This window comes from Pelodiscus sinensis, chromosome 22 (assembly GCF_052426305.1).
Source record: "Pelodiscus sinensis isolate ZL-2025 chromosome 22, ASM5242630v1, whole genome shotgun sequence".
In the NCBI taxonomy this organism is placed as follows: domain Eukaryota; kingdom Metazoa; phylum Chordata; order Testudines; family Trionychidae; genus Pelodiscus; species Pelodiscus sinensis.
The window spans coordinates 24,880,143-24,897,143 of record NC_143073.1 but is presented as its reverse complement, the minus strand read 5'-3'; the positions used below and the strand labels follow the sequence as shown (position 1 = coordinate 24,897,143).

General features: G+C 56.8%; 2 protein-coding genes across 2 annotated transcripts in view; both read left to right on the top strand.

Moving 5' to 3' along the window:
- LOC149521872 (uncharacterized) overlaps window positions 1–17,001 on the top strand; it is a 465,443-nt gene that overhangs the window by 198,116 nt on the left and 250,326 nt on the right. The window lies entirely within an intron of this gene.
- Window positions 5,380–17,001, top strand: part of LOC149521875 (guanylate-binding protein 1-like) — a 41,447-nt gene continuing 29,825 nt past the window's right edge. Inside the window, exon 1 of the mRNA XM_089772701.1 lies at window positions 5,380–5,833. Coding sequence (XP_089628827.1) covers window positions 5,422–5,833 — 412 coding nt within the window. The 5' untranslated portion in view covers window positions 5,380–5,421. The remainder of the gene's footprint in view (window positions 5,834–17,001) is intronic.

The window sequence follows — 17,001 nt, the reverse complement described above, 5'->3', positions numbered from 1 at the left end:
CCCCCTGCTCCCATTGATAAGTGTTTCCTCAGCACCGGGCCTGTCCCCCTGCCGCCATTGATAAGTGTTTCCTCAGCACCACCCGGTCTGTTTCCCTACCCCCATTGATAAGTGTTTCCTCAGCACCGCCCGGTCTGTCTCCCTACCCCCATTGATAAGTGTTTCTTCAGCACCGCCCGGTCTGTCTCCCTACCCCCATTGATAAGTGTTTGCTCAGCACCGCCGGGTCTGTCCCCCTGCCCAAATTGATAAGTTTTTCCTCAGCACCGCCGGGTCTGTCCACCTGCCCCCATTGATAAGTGTTTCTTCAGCACCGCCCGGTCTGTCTCCCAACCCGCATTGATAAGTGTTTGCTCAGCACCACCGGGCCTGTCCCCCTGTCCCCATTGATAAGTGTTTCCTCAGCACCGCCAGGCCTGTCCCCCTGCCCACATTGATAAGTGTTTCCTCAGCACCGCCGGGCCTGTCGCCCTGCCCCCATTGATAAGTGTTTCCTCAGCACCGCCCGGCCTGGCCCCCTGCCCCCATTGATAAGTGTTTCCTCAGCACCACCCGGCCTGTCCCCCTACCCCCATTGATAAGTGTTTCCTCAGCACCGCCCGGCCTGTCCCCCTGCCCCCATTGATAAGTGTTTCCTCAGCACCAGGCCTGTCCCTCTGCCCCCATTGATAAGTGTTTCCTCAGCACCAGGCCTGTCCCCCTGCCCCCATTGATAAGTGTTTCCTCAGCACCGCCAGGCCTGTCCCCCTACCCCCATTGATAAGTGTTTCCTCAGCACCGCTGGGCCTATCCCCCTGCCCCCATTGATAAGTGTTTCCTCAGCAACGGGCCTGTCCCCCTGCCCCCATTGATAAGTGTTTCCTCAGCACCGCCCAGCCTGTCCCCCTCCCCCATTGATAAGTGTTTCCTCAGCACCGCCAGGCCTGTCGCCCTGCCCTCATTGATAAGTGTTTCCTGAGCACCGCCCAGCCTTTCCCCATGCCCCCATTGATAAGTGTTTCCTCAGCACCGCCAGGCCTGTCCCCGTACTCCCATTGATAAGTGTTTCCTCAGCACCGGGCCTGTCCCCCTGCCCCCATTGATAAGTGTTTCCTCAGCACCGCCAGGCCTGTCCCCCTGCTCCCATTGATAAGTGTTTCCTCAGCACCGGGCCTGTCCCCCTGCCCCCATTGATAAGTGTTTGCTCAGCACCGCCCGGTCTGTCCTCATGCCCCCATTGATAACTGTTTCCTCAGCACCGCCGGGTCTGTCCCCCTACCCCCATTGATAAGTGTTTCCTGAGCACCGCCGGGTCTGTGTCCCTACCCCCATTGATAAGTTTTTCCTCAGCACCGCCGGGTCTGTCCCCCTGCCCCCATTGATAAGTGTTTCCTCAGCACCGCCGGGTCTGTCCCCCTCCCCCATTGATAAGTGTTTCTTCAGCACCGCCCGGTCTGTGTCCCTACCCTCATTGATAAGTTTTTCCTCAGCACCGCCGGGTCTGTCCCCCTGCCCCCATTGATAAGTGTTTCTTCAGCACCGCCCGGTCTGTCTCCCTACCCCCATTGATAGGGGTTTGCTCAGCACCGCCCGGTCTGTCCCCCTGCCCCCATTGATAAGTGTTTCCTCAGCACCGCCGGGTCTGTCCCCCTGCTCCCATTGATAAGTGTTTCCTCAGCACCGCCCGGCCTGTCCCCCTGTCCCCATTGATAAGTGTTTCCTCAGCACCGCCGGGTCTGTCCCCCTGCTCCCATTGATAAGTGTTTCCTCAGCACCGCCCGGCCTGTCCCCCTGTCCCCATTGATAAGTGTTTCCTCAGCACCGCCCGGCCTGTCCCCCTGTCCCCATTGATAAGTGTTTCCTCAGCACCGCCCGGTCTGTCCCCCTGCCCCCATTGATAAGTGTTTCCTCAGCACCGCCGGGTCTGTCCCCCTGCTCCCATTGATAAGTGTTTCCTCAGCACCGCCCAGCCTGTCCCCCTGCCCCCATTGATAAGTGTTTCCTCAGCACTGCCGGGTCTGTCCTCCTGCCCCCATTGATAAGTGTTTCCTCAGCACCGCCGGGCCTGTCCCCCTGCCCCCATTGATAAGTGTTTCCTCAGCACCGCCGGGCCTGTCCCCCTGTCCCCATTGATAAGTGTTTCCTCAGCACCGGGCCTGTTCCCCTGCCCCCATTGATAAGTGTTTCCTCAGCACTGCCCGGCCTGTCCCGCTGCCACCTCCCAGCACGTCGCGTCCAGAGTCATGGGAATTTTGTAACAGGGGCCTCATGGTTTTCTCCTTTCCTTTCCCAGTGCAGCGAAGGCAGCCCCCGCCCCCCCAAGCCCTGTGGAGGGAGGAACTAGGGGCTCCCACAGCCCAGCCTGCACCCCAGGGACCAGGTCTCGGGGTGGCAACAACTTGCATGTGACCAGCCGCTGCTGGGGAGTGAGAGGAGCTTTTGAGCAGCAGCTCGGCAGACACCAGGCTACACAGCCCCATGAGCCGCGCCCTCACATACTTTCCCTGGCAGGAACTCAGGGATGGAGCTTTTTGTTGCTGACTCCCTGCCAGCCCCGCTTCCTGCCTTTCTCTCATTTCTGGGAAACGGCTTTTGCTTTCGGTTTCCACCCACACATTGAAATTCATGCTCCCAGCTGGGTGACGAAGCACAAATCACTGCAGCCCTCACCCAGGGCTCTGGCCACAGACCGGCAGCCCCTGCCCCTGCCCCTGCCCCTGCCCCTGCCCCTGATGCGGAGACGACTGAAATCTGCAGGGTGGGAATTGGGAAAGTAACACTTTGCTGCAAGCTTGTTGTGCCGGGCACACAGGGCTCCGCATGGGCCACCACCCTGCCTGGCCGGCTAGACCGGACCCTGTCCCCCGCCCCCCCCACAGGATCATTCCCCGGCCTGTCTCCTGCCCCGCCAGCAGCAAACAGAGTCCAGCCGCCCCCTGAGAACTGTGCTGTCCCTGCGGTGCACCAGTTCCAACAGGAATCCCCCTGGGCATGGTCTCTGGCCTCTGCCGTTCCAGCCAGACCAGCTGGTCCCTTCTCGCCTCCCATCCTACCCAGGAGGAGCCAGCTACCGTCCCCCTCTGCCTGATTTGCGTTTGCTGTGCAGGGGTTTGGAGATGGATTTCCTGCCTCTCCGGAAGCATCCCAACCCCTGGCCCAGAGCCCCCCTCCTTGGGCCAGTGAGTTTGTTGTGACTGCTACACAGTGGAACAGCTTCTGCCGGCGGGAGACCGAGAGCCGAGCGGAGACTGTCTCTGGTAGAAGCCTCCTATGGTCCCACGGTTTGGGGACTCACCGTGCACTGCTGCCGGGGGGGGGGGGGCTCCCACGACTCTGGGGATGGCAACACTGCACAGGGAGTATCCTTGGACCAGCCTCGGCTGCGGGCTCCAGGCCTCCATCCCTGCAGGGCTGGTGCTGGCGTTTGGCGCTTTTAACCCCAAGTCTCTTATTTCCCATTTCCTCCGCTTGGGAGTCTCCTGCTTGCGCCAAGAGTCTGCGATTCGCCGACTGGCTGCCCTGGGCCAGCTCTCAGGACGTTGAGACTTCTGCAGAGGAGGAACAGAGCCACAGCCACACGGGGGCGTGAGCCCCTTCTGGGTCGCTGGCCTCTGAGGAGCCCGTGTCGGGGCGGACGTGCACAGTTCTCCTTTCCCTGCCCCCCCCCCCCCCCCACTGTTCCCTGCACCATGAAGGGTCGATACAGACACACGGAGCTGGTTGCTAAGGGGAGGTGGCTTTAATCAGCCAGTGCCCGGGTCTGGTACCCCCATGGAAGCGCGTGTCTCGACCTGCAGCTTCCGGTTGTTTTGTTTTGATTTGATTAGAACAAGCCAGCTCCAGCCGCCTGCACCAGTGTCATTTTATCACTGCAGGCCCCGCCTTGTCGGCCCTCTCCCTAACGAGGTGTCGCTGTCTCTGGAGTGTGTGTAGCCTCTGCCTGCCACCAGCGAGTGTGTCTGCACCATCGGCCTGTTCGTGCGAGTGTGGTGAGCAGGCCCTGACCCTACGCCACGTCCTGCCCTTTATAACCCAGGCCTGCGCTTCTGTTTCAGCCCCTCAGCTCACTCCAATTGGGTGTTTAAAATAATGTCTGATTGTTCTGGGCGTCCCCTCCCACGGTGCCGGCTGTGAGCGGGAAACTTCCAGAAGCCGTTCACCTCACTCAAGTCCCCCATCTCGGATCGCCCTGGGCAGCGACCGGCTTGTATCGATCCTTCAACTGGCTCTTTCCATTAGTCCCCAGGTCTCTGTGAGAAGCGGCGCTTTGGTTGAGCTGTTACACTCCATTGTCAGATCCATGCCCCGGAGAGGGGAGGGGTTTCCCTTTCCTGTTAATTGTGATGAAAGCCCCTGGGATGCCCTGTCACCCCGCCCAGGTGGAGAAGGTGTTAACCCCAGGAATGGGCAGTGGGGACAGGCCCTCCAAGCACCCTAGAGGCTGTGCTGGGTACAGCCAATCAGAGAAGGGCTGCCGGGAGCAACCAAGCAAGGCCCAGTAGACTCACAGATGTGGACGCATTGGAGAGGGTCCAGCGGAGAGCGACCAAAATGATTATGGGGCTGGAGCACATGACCTACGAGGAGCGGCTGAGGGACTTGGGTCTGTTCAGTCTGCAGAAGCGAAGAGTGAGGGGGGATTGGAGAGCAGCCTGCAACTCCCTGAAGGGAGGTTCCAAAGAGGCTGGAGAGAGGCTGTTCTCAGTAGTGCCAGGTGGCAGAACAAGGAGCAATGGGCTCAAGTTGTGGTGGGAGAGGTCCAGGTTGGATATTAGGAAAAACTATTTCCCTAGGAGGGTGGTGAAGCACTGGGCTGGGTTCTCTAGGGAAGTAGTGGAATCTCCATCTCTAGAGATTTTTAAGTCTTGGCTTGACAAAGTTGGGTTGATTTAGATGGAATTGGTCCCACCTAGAGCAGGGGGCTGGACTTGATGACTCCTGAGGTCTCTTCCAGCTCTGTGGTTCTATGTGTCTATGGCGCTCAGGCAGGGAGCTCTGGGTTCCTAGCAGGTGGATGGAGGCTAGAACAGGGACAGAGCAATTTCTGGCAGGCACAGGGGGAGTAACACGGGGCTTGTGGTCGGCTGCAAGGCCAACATGCCTGATTTGTGCCAGTGCTTGGCAGGGCTGAGCCTGGCACCTCTAGGCTGGGCAGTTCACAGCCCCGGATCCACTGGGTACGATGTTCCAGTTATAAATGTAGAAACATTCCTGGAGCCCCGGCACTGCTTCCATTCCAGTTGAAACATTGTGTAAGAGAGGTCGGCAAGGCTGGGGCGGGGGATGCAGCTGGCGGGGCGGGGGGCTGCTCTGTGCCAGAGAGGGGGTGCTGGGCCTGTCAGGGAGGCTGAAGGGTGGGGGTGCAGCTGTCAGGGTTGGCTGCTCTGTGCCAGAGTGCGGGGGGCTGGGGCCTGTCAGAGAGATGGGGGCAGGTCAGGGTCCATGGCTGGACTGCGCTGCAGCATTTGGGTCAGGAATGGAGGAGAGGACGGGGAATGGGAGCAGGGAGGAGGAACAAAACTGCCATCCACTCCCCGCCCTACACACAGCACCCGAGGGCCCTGGCTTCCCTCTCTAAGGCCCCTTCCCTCGCATCTAGTTCAGCTTCCCTGCCGCCTCTTCCCTCTCGCTAAGCATCCTTCTCTTATTGATTATCTAACAGGCTATTTATGGGACAGAATATTCCTGCTGACACTTTCACTTTCTAGTCTTGTCTCTATAAAAGAAAGAGGCTTGAAAACCAGCCTGTCAGAGCCAGGGAGAGGAGCAGAGAGGTGCCAGGCAAACAGCCAATGCTGCGGCAGGACTTCAGACTGCGATCAAACCCAGCGCCTGCCGCATTTCCCAGGGCGAGGTAAGAGATGCTCTTCCGTCTTGTTGCTTGTAAACTTGCATGGACAGTAGAACGGCTGAAGCATTAGACACACTAATCTTACCAGCTGCCTGCTCCCCACACAGCGCAGTTGGACTCAGAACTACAGAATCAGGCAACAGTAGAGATGGGGAGAATTTGAACTTAAATTTTTTTTTAAAGGGTGCGTCTACACTGCACGCTTATTTTGGAATGAGCTATCCCAGAAGAAATACTCCAAAATAGCTCATTTCGAAATAGTGCACCCACGCTAGAGGGAAGCCTCGAAACTAGCCCGGCGCAGGCTCCATTTGTGTGGATGTGCTCCCTCCATTTAGAGCTCCAGGAAGCACCGGGGAGGAATGACTTCGAATGGCCCCGGGGAGGAGCTATTTCGAAATAACAGCGGTGGAGCGCCCACACTCCCGCTATTCCGAAATAGCTATGTGGGAAGAGGCGTTATTCCTCCTGGAATGAGGTTTGAAAATGCTGGAATAAGCCGCCCGGTATTTCGAAATGATTTTGAATAACGGGCCGGCTGTGTAGACGCTCGCAGAGTGATGCTGGAAGAAGGGACGTTTCTCTGAAATAACGCTGCTCTGCAGACACACCCAGAGAGATGTGGGACTCGAAGGAAACTGTCTCTGTGCTTGTTTCATTCATGCTGAGATGGTTAGAAGCTGCATTTTTCTTCTGTGCAGTGAAGCCTCAAAGCTGCGTTGTCTCGCCAGGCAGGGTAAATATTTGATAGAACAAGCAGACTGGTTTGTTTGCAGCTAACTTGGCAATGAGGGGTTTGTGGTGCAGGCTGCCTGGGGGAGAGGGGACAACTCCAGCCTTCTCTCACTGCAGCAACTTGGGGCCAGGTGAGAAGCTCCTCTCCATGGACACGGCAGCTGCAGTGGGTCCAGCTGGTGATTGTCCCCTGGCTGTGAGACTGACAGACACTCAGACAGACAGACACCCAAGCAATACTATCTAGTAGAGAGCTGTTTCTTTCTCCACCCCTGCCCCCTGCTGGCCCAGTGGGGTTATAGCTCTAGGTCCCTGACCCCATCTCTGGCCCCTTGCTGCCCCCTGTGGTCACTGTGCAGTACAATTGTCTCTGCTAGCAGCCCCCTCCCTTTCCATTTTATGAGAACCAATCGGATTCCAGGTACATCCCATTATCCTGGCACAGCCAAGCCCTAGGAAACTTGCCTGCCAAAGATACAAGGACATCTGGTCACCCTGCTCTGGCCCTGTGATAGCTGAGGTTGCGTAGCTAAATTTAACCTTGTCCATATACCAGGGTTGGTGATTTCCTTGGCAAATCTACCTCAACACTCAGCACACACGTGACATGATCTAGCAAACAGCCCGCTCACACGATCAATGTGGAACATTCAAACGGGGGCGTCCAGTAAGAAATTAAAACCTTCTCAGCAATTCCCAAATGCTGAATTGACCCATGGTACTGGAGTAAGCTAGAGCCCTAGAGGGATCGGTGCCAGGACTGTGGGGTGCGGGTCCCTTGTCTGCCCTCGGAAAAAGGGTCGTCTGGCGTGTTTTCTAAAACGTGAGAACTGCAGACTTGGGGCTGAAGCTCCAAGCACCCACCTTCGCCTGCTGCATGTCTGAAGCCCCAAGCATAAGTAGCACCCCCCTACCCCGGGTCCCGTATTTGGCCTGGGACAATATGGTCACCCTACCCCAAGGAGCCCCGGGGCAGCCTGGCAGCAGCGCATGGCAATTCCAGCCGGGCCTGAGAGCACGTGTGAGGGGGAAGCAGGGAATGAGGCAGTGGGTACAAAGAGCAGAGCTGGGGGACAGGAGGCCTGACCGGGACTCTGGGGAAACGGGCCGGTGGCCGGGAGGTGCAGGGGCCACTGGAGCACGGGAGATGGGCTGCGGTTCCCTGGGACTTGGAGGGGCTGGCACCTGAGGGGATTCCTACCTCCCCCGCCCCCCTAGGTGCCAAGGCCATAGCTGGGGCTGGAGCAGAGATTCAGTCCTGGCCCTGCTGCCTGGGCGCTTCCGCACCTGGGACAGAGCCTTTTCAGTGGGGTTTGGCCTCAGGCAGTGATGCCTCAGAGGCCTCCCGCAATGCACGTCCTCAGGGCAGGGGCACAGGGGGCCCCTCAACCAGTCATGAGCCTCCCTGCCCCCCCCCGCCCAAAGTGTCTCCCCTCCCCCATCCTCCCTTCACAGCCCCCGGCACCATCCTGTCCCCCACACTCCTCAGGGGTGTCCTGCTGCCACAGAGCTCGCCGCTCCCCTGGCACAGAGGTACCACGGGGAGCAGAGGCCAGGGAGCGGAGTGGGTGCGGGTGTGGGGCTGGGCAGGGGCACAGAAAGCCTGGCTGAGCTCTGCCCCTCAGCGTCTGCCCTACTGCCCGACATGCCCCCCCCCCCCTCGGCCCGCCCTTCCCAGTGCCTGGCCCCATTCACTGTCTCAGCTCGCTGCCTGCCCACGGTCACAGCACCAGGCTGCTCCTCTGTGGCCCAGCTCATGACGCCAGGGGGCTGTGAGATCGCACAGCCAAGCCCACCCAGCGCCCTTCGCCGGAGCAGCGGAGCCCCCGTTGGCAGCCCACTGGACTGCGCAGCAAGAGACGGGAGATAAAGTTTTCAGCTACCACTGCTGGAGAAAGATCAGGTGGCCAACAGTTACCAACTACCCTGAATCGGCCTTAGCCACCCAGCCGCTCTCTGCATTGGCAGCTGAAAGCTTCCTTTTCAGTCTTTGGGTGCGCATTCAGAAATACTGGCTGTTACAAATATTTTTTTTTCTTTTGTGGTCTTAGGTGGGGGGGAGGTGGCCTGCCAGGGGGGCTATGAGCTGGACCTGGCAGGGGCAGCCTGTTGGGGGGCTGGGAGCCACGGGGGGACGGGGATGTGGCCTAGCAAGGGAGGGCACACTAGCAAGGAGGGACAGGATGCTGGGAGGGCCGGGAGCTAGTTGGTGGCCTGCTGGGTGCTGGGGGAGGAGCTGGAGCTGGCAGGGGACGGCGCCTGCGCTGGAGGGGCAGGTTGAAAGTCCCATTACAGAGAGACAAGAACGGCGACAGCTTAAGAGAAAGACTGGCTACTGATAACAAGGCCTTTTAGCCCAGCTAGCCCCTCCCCCTTTTACCTGCAGCCAATGCCAGGCCTGGAGGGAGGATAAGAGGACCCTGGCTCAGAGAGGCTATGGCTAGACTACGTTCTATTTTCGAAAGAGGATATGCAAATTCTATAGTAATTTGCATTTCTTCTTCTGATCTCACTTTTGAAAGGCTTTTTCGAAAGTGACACTAGTCTGGACATGGGGTTTTTCTTGGAAAAAATCCCTTTTTCGAAAAAAACGCTCTTCCTTAAATAATGAGGTTTACACAGTTTTTTAAAAAAGGGGGCAGGGCTAGTTGTGCAAAAAGGCCTTGTCATTAGTAGTCAGTCTTTCTACTAAGCTGTCACCGTTCTTGCCCATCTGTCACAGGATTTTCAACTTGCCCCTCCTGCGCACACACCGGCCGCCCCCACCAGCTCCGGCTCCTGTGGAATTTGCATATCTTCTTTCGGGAAAAAACCGTAATTTAGATACAGCCTCTGGGGCTGACCAGTGAAGAGACAGGAGCTGGTTCTGCCATCCACACGACCTGAGCCAGAGCCGTCCACTGGGTCGGCCACAGGAGCACACAAGGCTCTTACCCCCGCCCTACGGCGCAAAGGGGGAGAACCTACAAGGGCCCCTCACCTAGGGGGGGAAATTGGATTCTTGGGGCCATGCCCCAAACCTAAGAACCAGAGTCGGGTAAGAGGCCACAATTCCTAAGCCCAGGGTCCCGCAGGAGGGATCTATGGCCCTTTACCACCAGCTAACTCTGGGACCTAACCACTAGGCCACCCCGCTGCCTGGGAGGCTCAGCCACACCCTATGACAGGAATCTCTTTAGGCAATTGCTGTTACTGGGCTAAACTCGTCTCTTGGGCCCAGCGTAGCCCCAGAGCAGTAACTGCCCTTCTCCACCTCCTGTGCCACTTTGCTCGGGTTCACAAAGGGTTAAAATCGGGACTGTGGCTCTGTGAGGATATGTGGGCCCAGCAAGGCAACCCGCTCCTGTTGGTAATAAGGAACAGAGGGGGAAATACAGTCTCTGAAATCTCACCTCTTCTGACGCTGGGTGTGTCTGTGCTCCTTAGCGGCTCTCGCTGGAGATGTGGGGAGGCCTGTTTTGTCCTTGAAGTCGAGTTTCTCTGTGCTGCTCACTGTCATTTGCTCCGGCTGTGGGATGTCCTGGCCTGTCTCTTGGAAGGCGAGTGTGTCCGTGATCCTCACTGGCATGTGCAGAAGGCATACCTGGGTGGTCGACAAATGCCTTTGATGTCGACCTCCGCGCGTCCAGACTACCGTGCTGAGCCGACAAACAGCTGATCGGCTCAGCGCGGCAGCCACGTAAATTTAAATGAAGCGGCGATTATTTAAATTGCCCCTTCATTTTCCGATGCCTGGTAGTCTAATTTACATGCTTCTGGTGACAGAGGCATGTAGTCTAGACGTACCCTTAGAGATCCATCAATGAGTGCCTAGTCAAGTTAATATGTTTCCCCACAGGCTTCTGTGTGTTACCTTTTCAAATATCTGATTTGTGTCCATTAATCCTTTGTTGTGGAGACTGTCTGGTTTGGACACTGTACATGGCAGAGGGGCATGGCTGGCACTTGCTGGCATGGATCACATTGCTGGATGTGCAGTTGTAGGAGCCTCTGATGCGGTGGCTTATGTGACTAGGATTCTGTGATGCTGTCACCAGTGTAGATGTGTGGACCGAGCTGGCACCGGAGTTGATTGCAGGGGTGGGTTCCTGGGGCACTATGATGGACATGTGCTGCAGGGTTTCTGGAAAGAATTTGTTTGAGGTTGGGGGGTTGTCTGTAGGCGAGAACTGGCCTTTCCCCCTAGGTCTGTGAAAGTGAGGGGCCATTTTCCAGGATAGGTTGCAGATTGTTGGTGTTAGAGAAGAAACGGCGACCCAGGAGCGGATGGGGGAAAGGGAGCTGCTTTATTGCCACTCACACTTACCTCAGACATTCCACACTACGTCCGAGTGTCAACAATTTGTCCCCAATTACACCCCTTGATCTATGTTAGTGTCTTAATTCACACGTCTATCACTACTTTTCCTAAAACCTCATTTAGTAAGGTGACCTCCTACACAATGAATATTAATAAGCAGGTGATGAACACAACTATACCCGCCCTGATTGTTCTTTACTGATTTGTAGTTGAATCAGCCTTGTGTGCTGTCTGAATCATATTTGTGGGGTGTTGGGGCAGAAGGAGAGTCCTTGAGCTGGGACAAATTCCTCCGCCGGGCTAGGAGCGTGATTGGATAGGCTGACAATGTTGCTAGGTGAGTCGAAGGTGCCAGGATTGAAATATCCTGAGGCGCGAAGGAGTTTGGATAGTGTAGCGGGGTGCACTTCCCGCCACAGCGCCATCTGCCGTTGGTCCTGGGAATTAGCTCAGATGGCAGGTGGCGGGATCCCTTTCGGGACACTGCCCTCCGGCGGTGCCCACCACAATTTGAGTCCCCCCCTTCCGGGGGTGGGTTGTAGGCCGGTAGGCCTTCAGGAGGCGGTTCCTCCGCCTCCGGTACAGTGGGCGTTACGCCTGTTCCACTGCGCTACCCTGCCTTAAAATAGTCCAAGTCAGTGAGCCTATTCCCCGCCTTGCGTCAGGTCGGGGTGAGAGGCAATAGTTCGCACGCCCGGCCTTGCTTCAGGTCCGGGCTGCCGGGGAAGAAGTTCACCATATAGGCAAGTCTATCAGCTCACAGTTCTGGGCAGGGCAACACTTCTAGTCCTGCCCCTTTAAAAGGTCCAGCCTGACTCCCGGCCGGCACCAAAGCACAGTAGGTAAGCCCGGGCCCTCGATCAGGGCGGGGCGGCAAACTAAGGGTTAAATAAGCCCAGGCCCTTGGTACAGGGCGGGGCAGCTAATCAAAATTGGCGGCTAGGCCCTGGTACAAGGCATAGCCATAGACAAGCTGCCGGCCCGGCCATAGCTCAGGGTGGGGCAGCAAATGGCGGCCAGGCCCTGACGCAAGGCGTGGCTGCAAACAAACACAGGTTTGTAGAAGCTCCTAGTGCAGGAGCTGGGCAGGTAACACCTGCAGAAGTGGTGAGGGGGAGCCTGCCACCCGGTTGGTGGCTGGCAGGGGAGCGCAGGCCCACCCACTCCACTGCGCCCCGGCCCAGGGGCCCTAAATGCAGCAGTGCAGCTGCTACTGGCTCAGCAGGGCTCCAGCCCGCAACTTGCTGGCCTGCGGCTGCTCTCAGCCCGTGCTACCCCCTGGGCCTCTGCTCGTCTGCCCCTTCGCAGGTACCCGCACCTCCAGCAGGTCCGTCGGGGAGTCGAGGGCGGTGTCGTCCCAGCAGGGTCTGGGCGGCCCGATCCAGACTTCCATGGGTGGGAGCTCTGCAGCCTCCAGCGGGTTCATCAGGCCCCAGGGTTCAGGCGGGCGTCGGGGGTCGAGCCGGTCCATCGGCTCCGGCAAGCCCTCCAGGGTCCCTGTCAGTCGGTAGGTCCTCGGGCTCAGGGAAGCCCTCAGGGACCCCGTCAGTCGGTAGGTCCTCGGGCTCAGGGAAGCCCTCAGGGTCCCCGTCAGTCGGTAGGTCCTCGGGCTCAGGGAAGCCCTCAGGGACCCCGTCAGTCGGTAGGTCCTCGGGCTCAGGGAAGCCCTCAGGGTCCCCGTCAGTCGGTAGGTCCTCGGGCTCAGGGAAGCCCTCAGGGACCCCGTCAGTCGGTAGGTCCTCAGGCTCAGGGAAGCCCTCAGGGTCCCCGTCAGTCGGTAGGTTCTGGGGCTCAGGCAAGCCCTCAGGGTCCCTGTCAGTCGGTAGGTCCTCGGACTCAGGCAAGCCCTTAGGGTCCCCGTCAGTCGGTAGGTCCTCGGGCTCAGGGAAGCCCTCAGGGTCCCCGTCAGTCGGTAGGTTCTGGGGCTCAGGCAAGCCCTCAGGGTCCCCGTCAGTCGGTAGGTCCTCGGGCTCAGGCAAGCCCTCAGGGTCCCCGTCAGTCAGTAGGTCCTCGGGCTCAGGCAAGACCTCAGGGTCCCAGTCAATCGGTAGGTCCTCGGGCTCAGACAAGCCCTCAGGGTCCCCATCAGTCGGTAGGTCCTCGGACTCAGACAAGCCCTCAGGGTCCCAATCAGTCGGTAGGTCCTCGGGCTCAGGCAAGCCCTCAGGGTCCCCGTCAGTCGGTAGGTCCTCGGGCTCAGACAAGACCTCAGGGTCCCCGTCAGTCGGTAGGTCCTCAGGCTCAGGCAAGACCTCAGGGTCCCCATCAGTCGGTAGGTCCTCGGGCTCAGGCAAGACCTAAGGGTCCCCGTCAGTCAGTAGGTCCTCTGGCTCAGACAAGACCTCAGGGTCCCCATCAGTCGGTAGGTCCTCTGGCTCAGACAAGCCCTCAGGGTCCCCGTCAGTCGGTAGGTCTTCTGGCTCAGACAAGACCTCAGGGTCCCCGTCAATCGGTAGGTCCTCAGGCTCAGACAAGCCCTCAGGGTCCCCGTCAGTCAGTAGGTCCTCTGGCTCAGGCAAGACCTCAGGGTCCCGGGGTTTCCGCAGGTCTCGGGGCTCGAGCAGGATATCCGGCTCAGGCAGGTCCTCAAACTCACCAGGCCCCGGCAGAGCCTCGGGTTCCTCTGGCCCAGAGGGCAGCTCTGCTGACTGGCTTGGCCAGGCCTCAGCAGCCCTGGCAGGGAAATCTTTGCTGGCCTTAGGGGAAGCAGCTGTGGGAAACCCAGGACAGGTCCCAGCCTCCTCAGCCGGGAGCTCTGGCCAGGCCTCTGTCTCCCTCAGAGGATGGGCCCTGACTGAGCTCCCAGCCAGGCTTTTTATAGTCCTAGCCCCGCCCCTTGCCTTCTGGTCAGGTGACTAGACGGAGCTAGGCTGGACCCAAAATGGCTTCCGGAGGGTATTTTCTTCCTTCCGGTCGTGGCTTCCGGAGGGTATTTCCTTCCTTCCCCACTACAGATAGTTTATTGTCCTTTTTCTTGTGAAGGGAGGTGACGTGAACCTTGAAGGTGCCTTGCTGGGTTTAGTAAATCCAACCAAGGGGACGTGTGTGTGGAAGTTTGTTTTTTTATGAGACTCTCTAGGGCTATGTCTAGACTGCATGGCTCCGTCAACGGAGCCACGTAAAATAGTTTATTTGGCATAGTCAAAGAAGCGGGGATTTAAATAATCCCCGCTTCCTTAAAATAAAAATGGCTGCCACGCTGTGCCGACGATCAGCTGATCCAGCACAGCACGGCAGTCTAGATGCGACACGGTCAACAAAGGAAGCCTTTGTTGACCGCTCCGGTATGTGTCATGAAACGTCGACAAAAGCCTGTAGTCTAGACGTACCCCTGATGTTGAGAGCTCCTCCTTGATTTTCTTCTGTGTTGTGTAGGATGCTGATGAGGTGATTCCCCAGTTTCTTTGAGAGAGTGTGTGGCATAATCTCTCCTGTAGTCTGGGGCTCTACTTTCTGGGGCTCAGGCAAGTGCTGTGCACGTCCATGGAGTGTCCAGTCAGACTCACCTGGACTCTGAGGGAACTGGTCAGCTTTGTGCGAGGCAAATTTCGGGGGTGAGCGCTGCCAGGCAGCTTTGCCTTTGGCAACCGAGCCCTTCCTCTGTCTCCTCCATCTGAGGTTGAAGGGGCTGGTGCTGAGAGCCGAAGTTGCGGCTGGGTCTGTCAGCCGTATGCAGGCAACACGCCCCTTGTGGTCCAGGACCTGGGAGACCTGGTGCCAGAGAGGCCGGCCAGGCCATCTACTGGCAGCTTCCTCCACCCAGGGGACCCCAACTCAATCAACCCAGCCAGGACTTTGTCAAGCTGAGAGTTAAACACCCGTAGGGATGGAGATTCCACTCCTCCCTGGGGAACCCAGCCCAGTGCTTCGCCATCCTCCTAGGCTACGTCTACACTGCACCTCTCTTGCACAAAAGCTTATGCAAATGAAGTGCAGATTAGCATATTGCTGCACTTCATTTGAATAATTAATTATCAGCCGCTTTTGTGCAAGAGGCTTTTGAGCAAAAAGCAGTTGTGTGGGTGGTTCCTTTTAGCGCAAAAAAAATCCTCTTGTACAAGAGCCATTCTTCCTGAAAAAATGAGGAAAAACGGCTCTTATGCAAAAGGTGGTTTTGCACAAAAAGGAGCCATCCACACAGCTCCTTTTTGCTCAAAAACCTGTTGCACAAAAGCATCCCCTAATTAATTATGCAAATGAAACATGGTAATATGCTAATCTGCACTTTATTTCCATAAACTTTTGTGCAAGAGCGGTATAGTGTAGACAAAGTCCTAGGGAAATAGTTTTTCATAATATCCAACCTAGACCTCCCCCACTTTAACTTGAGACCATGGCTCCTTGTTCTGCATCCGTCACTACTGAGACCAGCCTCTCTCCAGCCTCTTTGGAACCCCCCTTCAGAGAGTTGCAGGCTGCTCTCAAATCCCCCCAACTCTTCTCTTCTGCAGACTAAACAAGCCCCAATCCCTCAGTCTCTCCTCATAGGTCATGTGCTCCATGCCATGAATCATTTTGATTGCCCTCCGCTGGACCCTCTCCAATGTGTCCACATCTTTTCTGCAGTGGGGGGCCCAGAACTAGATGCAATACTCCAAAAGTGGCCTCACCAGTGCCAAATAAAGGGGAATAATCACTTCGGCTGTGTCCAGACTGCAGGCTTCTTTCAGAAGAAGGTTTTGTGGAACCTGTGCTTTTTCTCTTTCCTCTTCTTTCGAAATAATTCCCTCTTCCCCATCCACACACGCCTTTTTCCGAAAGAGGTATTTTGGAAAAAGGCTTCTTCCTCAAAGAAAGAAGTTTACCAATGTCAGGAAAAACCCTCCATGTGACGGACCGGGCCGTGTCTGGGCACAGCTGAGGGCGTCCGCTCAGGGCGAACTGCTCGAATCCGGGGCTACTTACAGCCCCCGACTGGTGACCTCTCCACACAGGCCACAAACCAGTCTCACAGAGCACTTCAGCAACCTGCCTGAAGCCTCCCGAGCAAAATCCCTCCGACACCCCAGCAATATCCGTGCCCCAGATGGCCCCAGGCCTCATACACAGGTGGGGGGTCCTAGCACCCAATCCCACCTACCCCGAACAAGTTCTGTCCGGTTCCAAGAAACCAGCCACAGATCCCTGGTCAATTTACCCTCTGGACCTTGCCCACAAATCACGCTGGGCCAATCCTTTAGAATCTATATCTAAAGGTTTATTATTACAAGAAAGAAAAGCCTGAGAGTAAGGTTATTAAAGTACAGTACATTACCTGCACCGAATCTCCCAGTTTTCGATGCAGGCTCTAGCAGAGATGTTGCAGCTGCTGGTTTAAAAGTTCTTATTGCACATCCTACGATCAGGATGGGTTCACAGGTCTTCCGGGCTCTTCAATCCCTGCAGTGCTGCCTCTGGGATGAAGTGCTGAGCTGAGAACAAAATGGCATCCACCACATGGCCTCTTTATACCCCCTTCCTGGCCTCTTCTGGTATGCAGCAGGTCACCTGGTCCTCAGCCTCTCTCTGCTGGCCGCTCTTAGGTCTCCGCCCTCATGCTTTAGGTGTGTCCTTGGGCCATCAAGTGCCATTGTTCTACAGGGCTTCGCTACTCAGCCTGTCCATAGCAATGCTTAACCACATTCGGAGAAATATTCAGCTTCCACACAGATTACAGATCTACACACACAGCCATTATATACTCACATAAACAGTGTACACAGGATCAGAAAACAACAAGCTCCCATTCAATACCCCACATGGCTCCCTTTCATACCAATTTCTGGGGCCAACACCCCCACCTAGGGGTGCAGCAGCGATCTGGCTGCTTCCCTCCATTTCGGTAATGTGACACTCCATTCTCTCGATTATTTTTCAAAAGAACATGATTGCAGTCTGGACATAATTGAAGTTTTTTTCAGAGAAATGGCCATTTTTCTGAGAGAAACTGTTGTGTAGACATACCCTCCTCTAGATCTGCTACCAGTGCTCCTCCTAATGCACCCTAATATGCCATTAGTCTTCTTGGCTACAAGGGCGCCCTGTTAACTCCTCTCCATCTTCTTATCCACTGTAATCCCCAAGTCATGGGAATTCTCATCAATTCCTGATCAACTTCCTCCGAGCAATGGCTAAAGTGGCCACCTACAAGACCAGA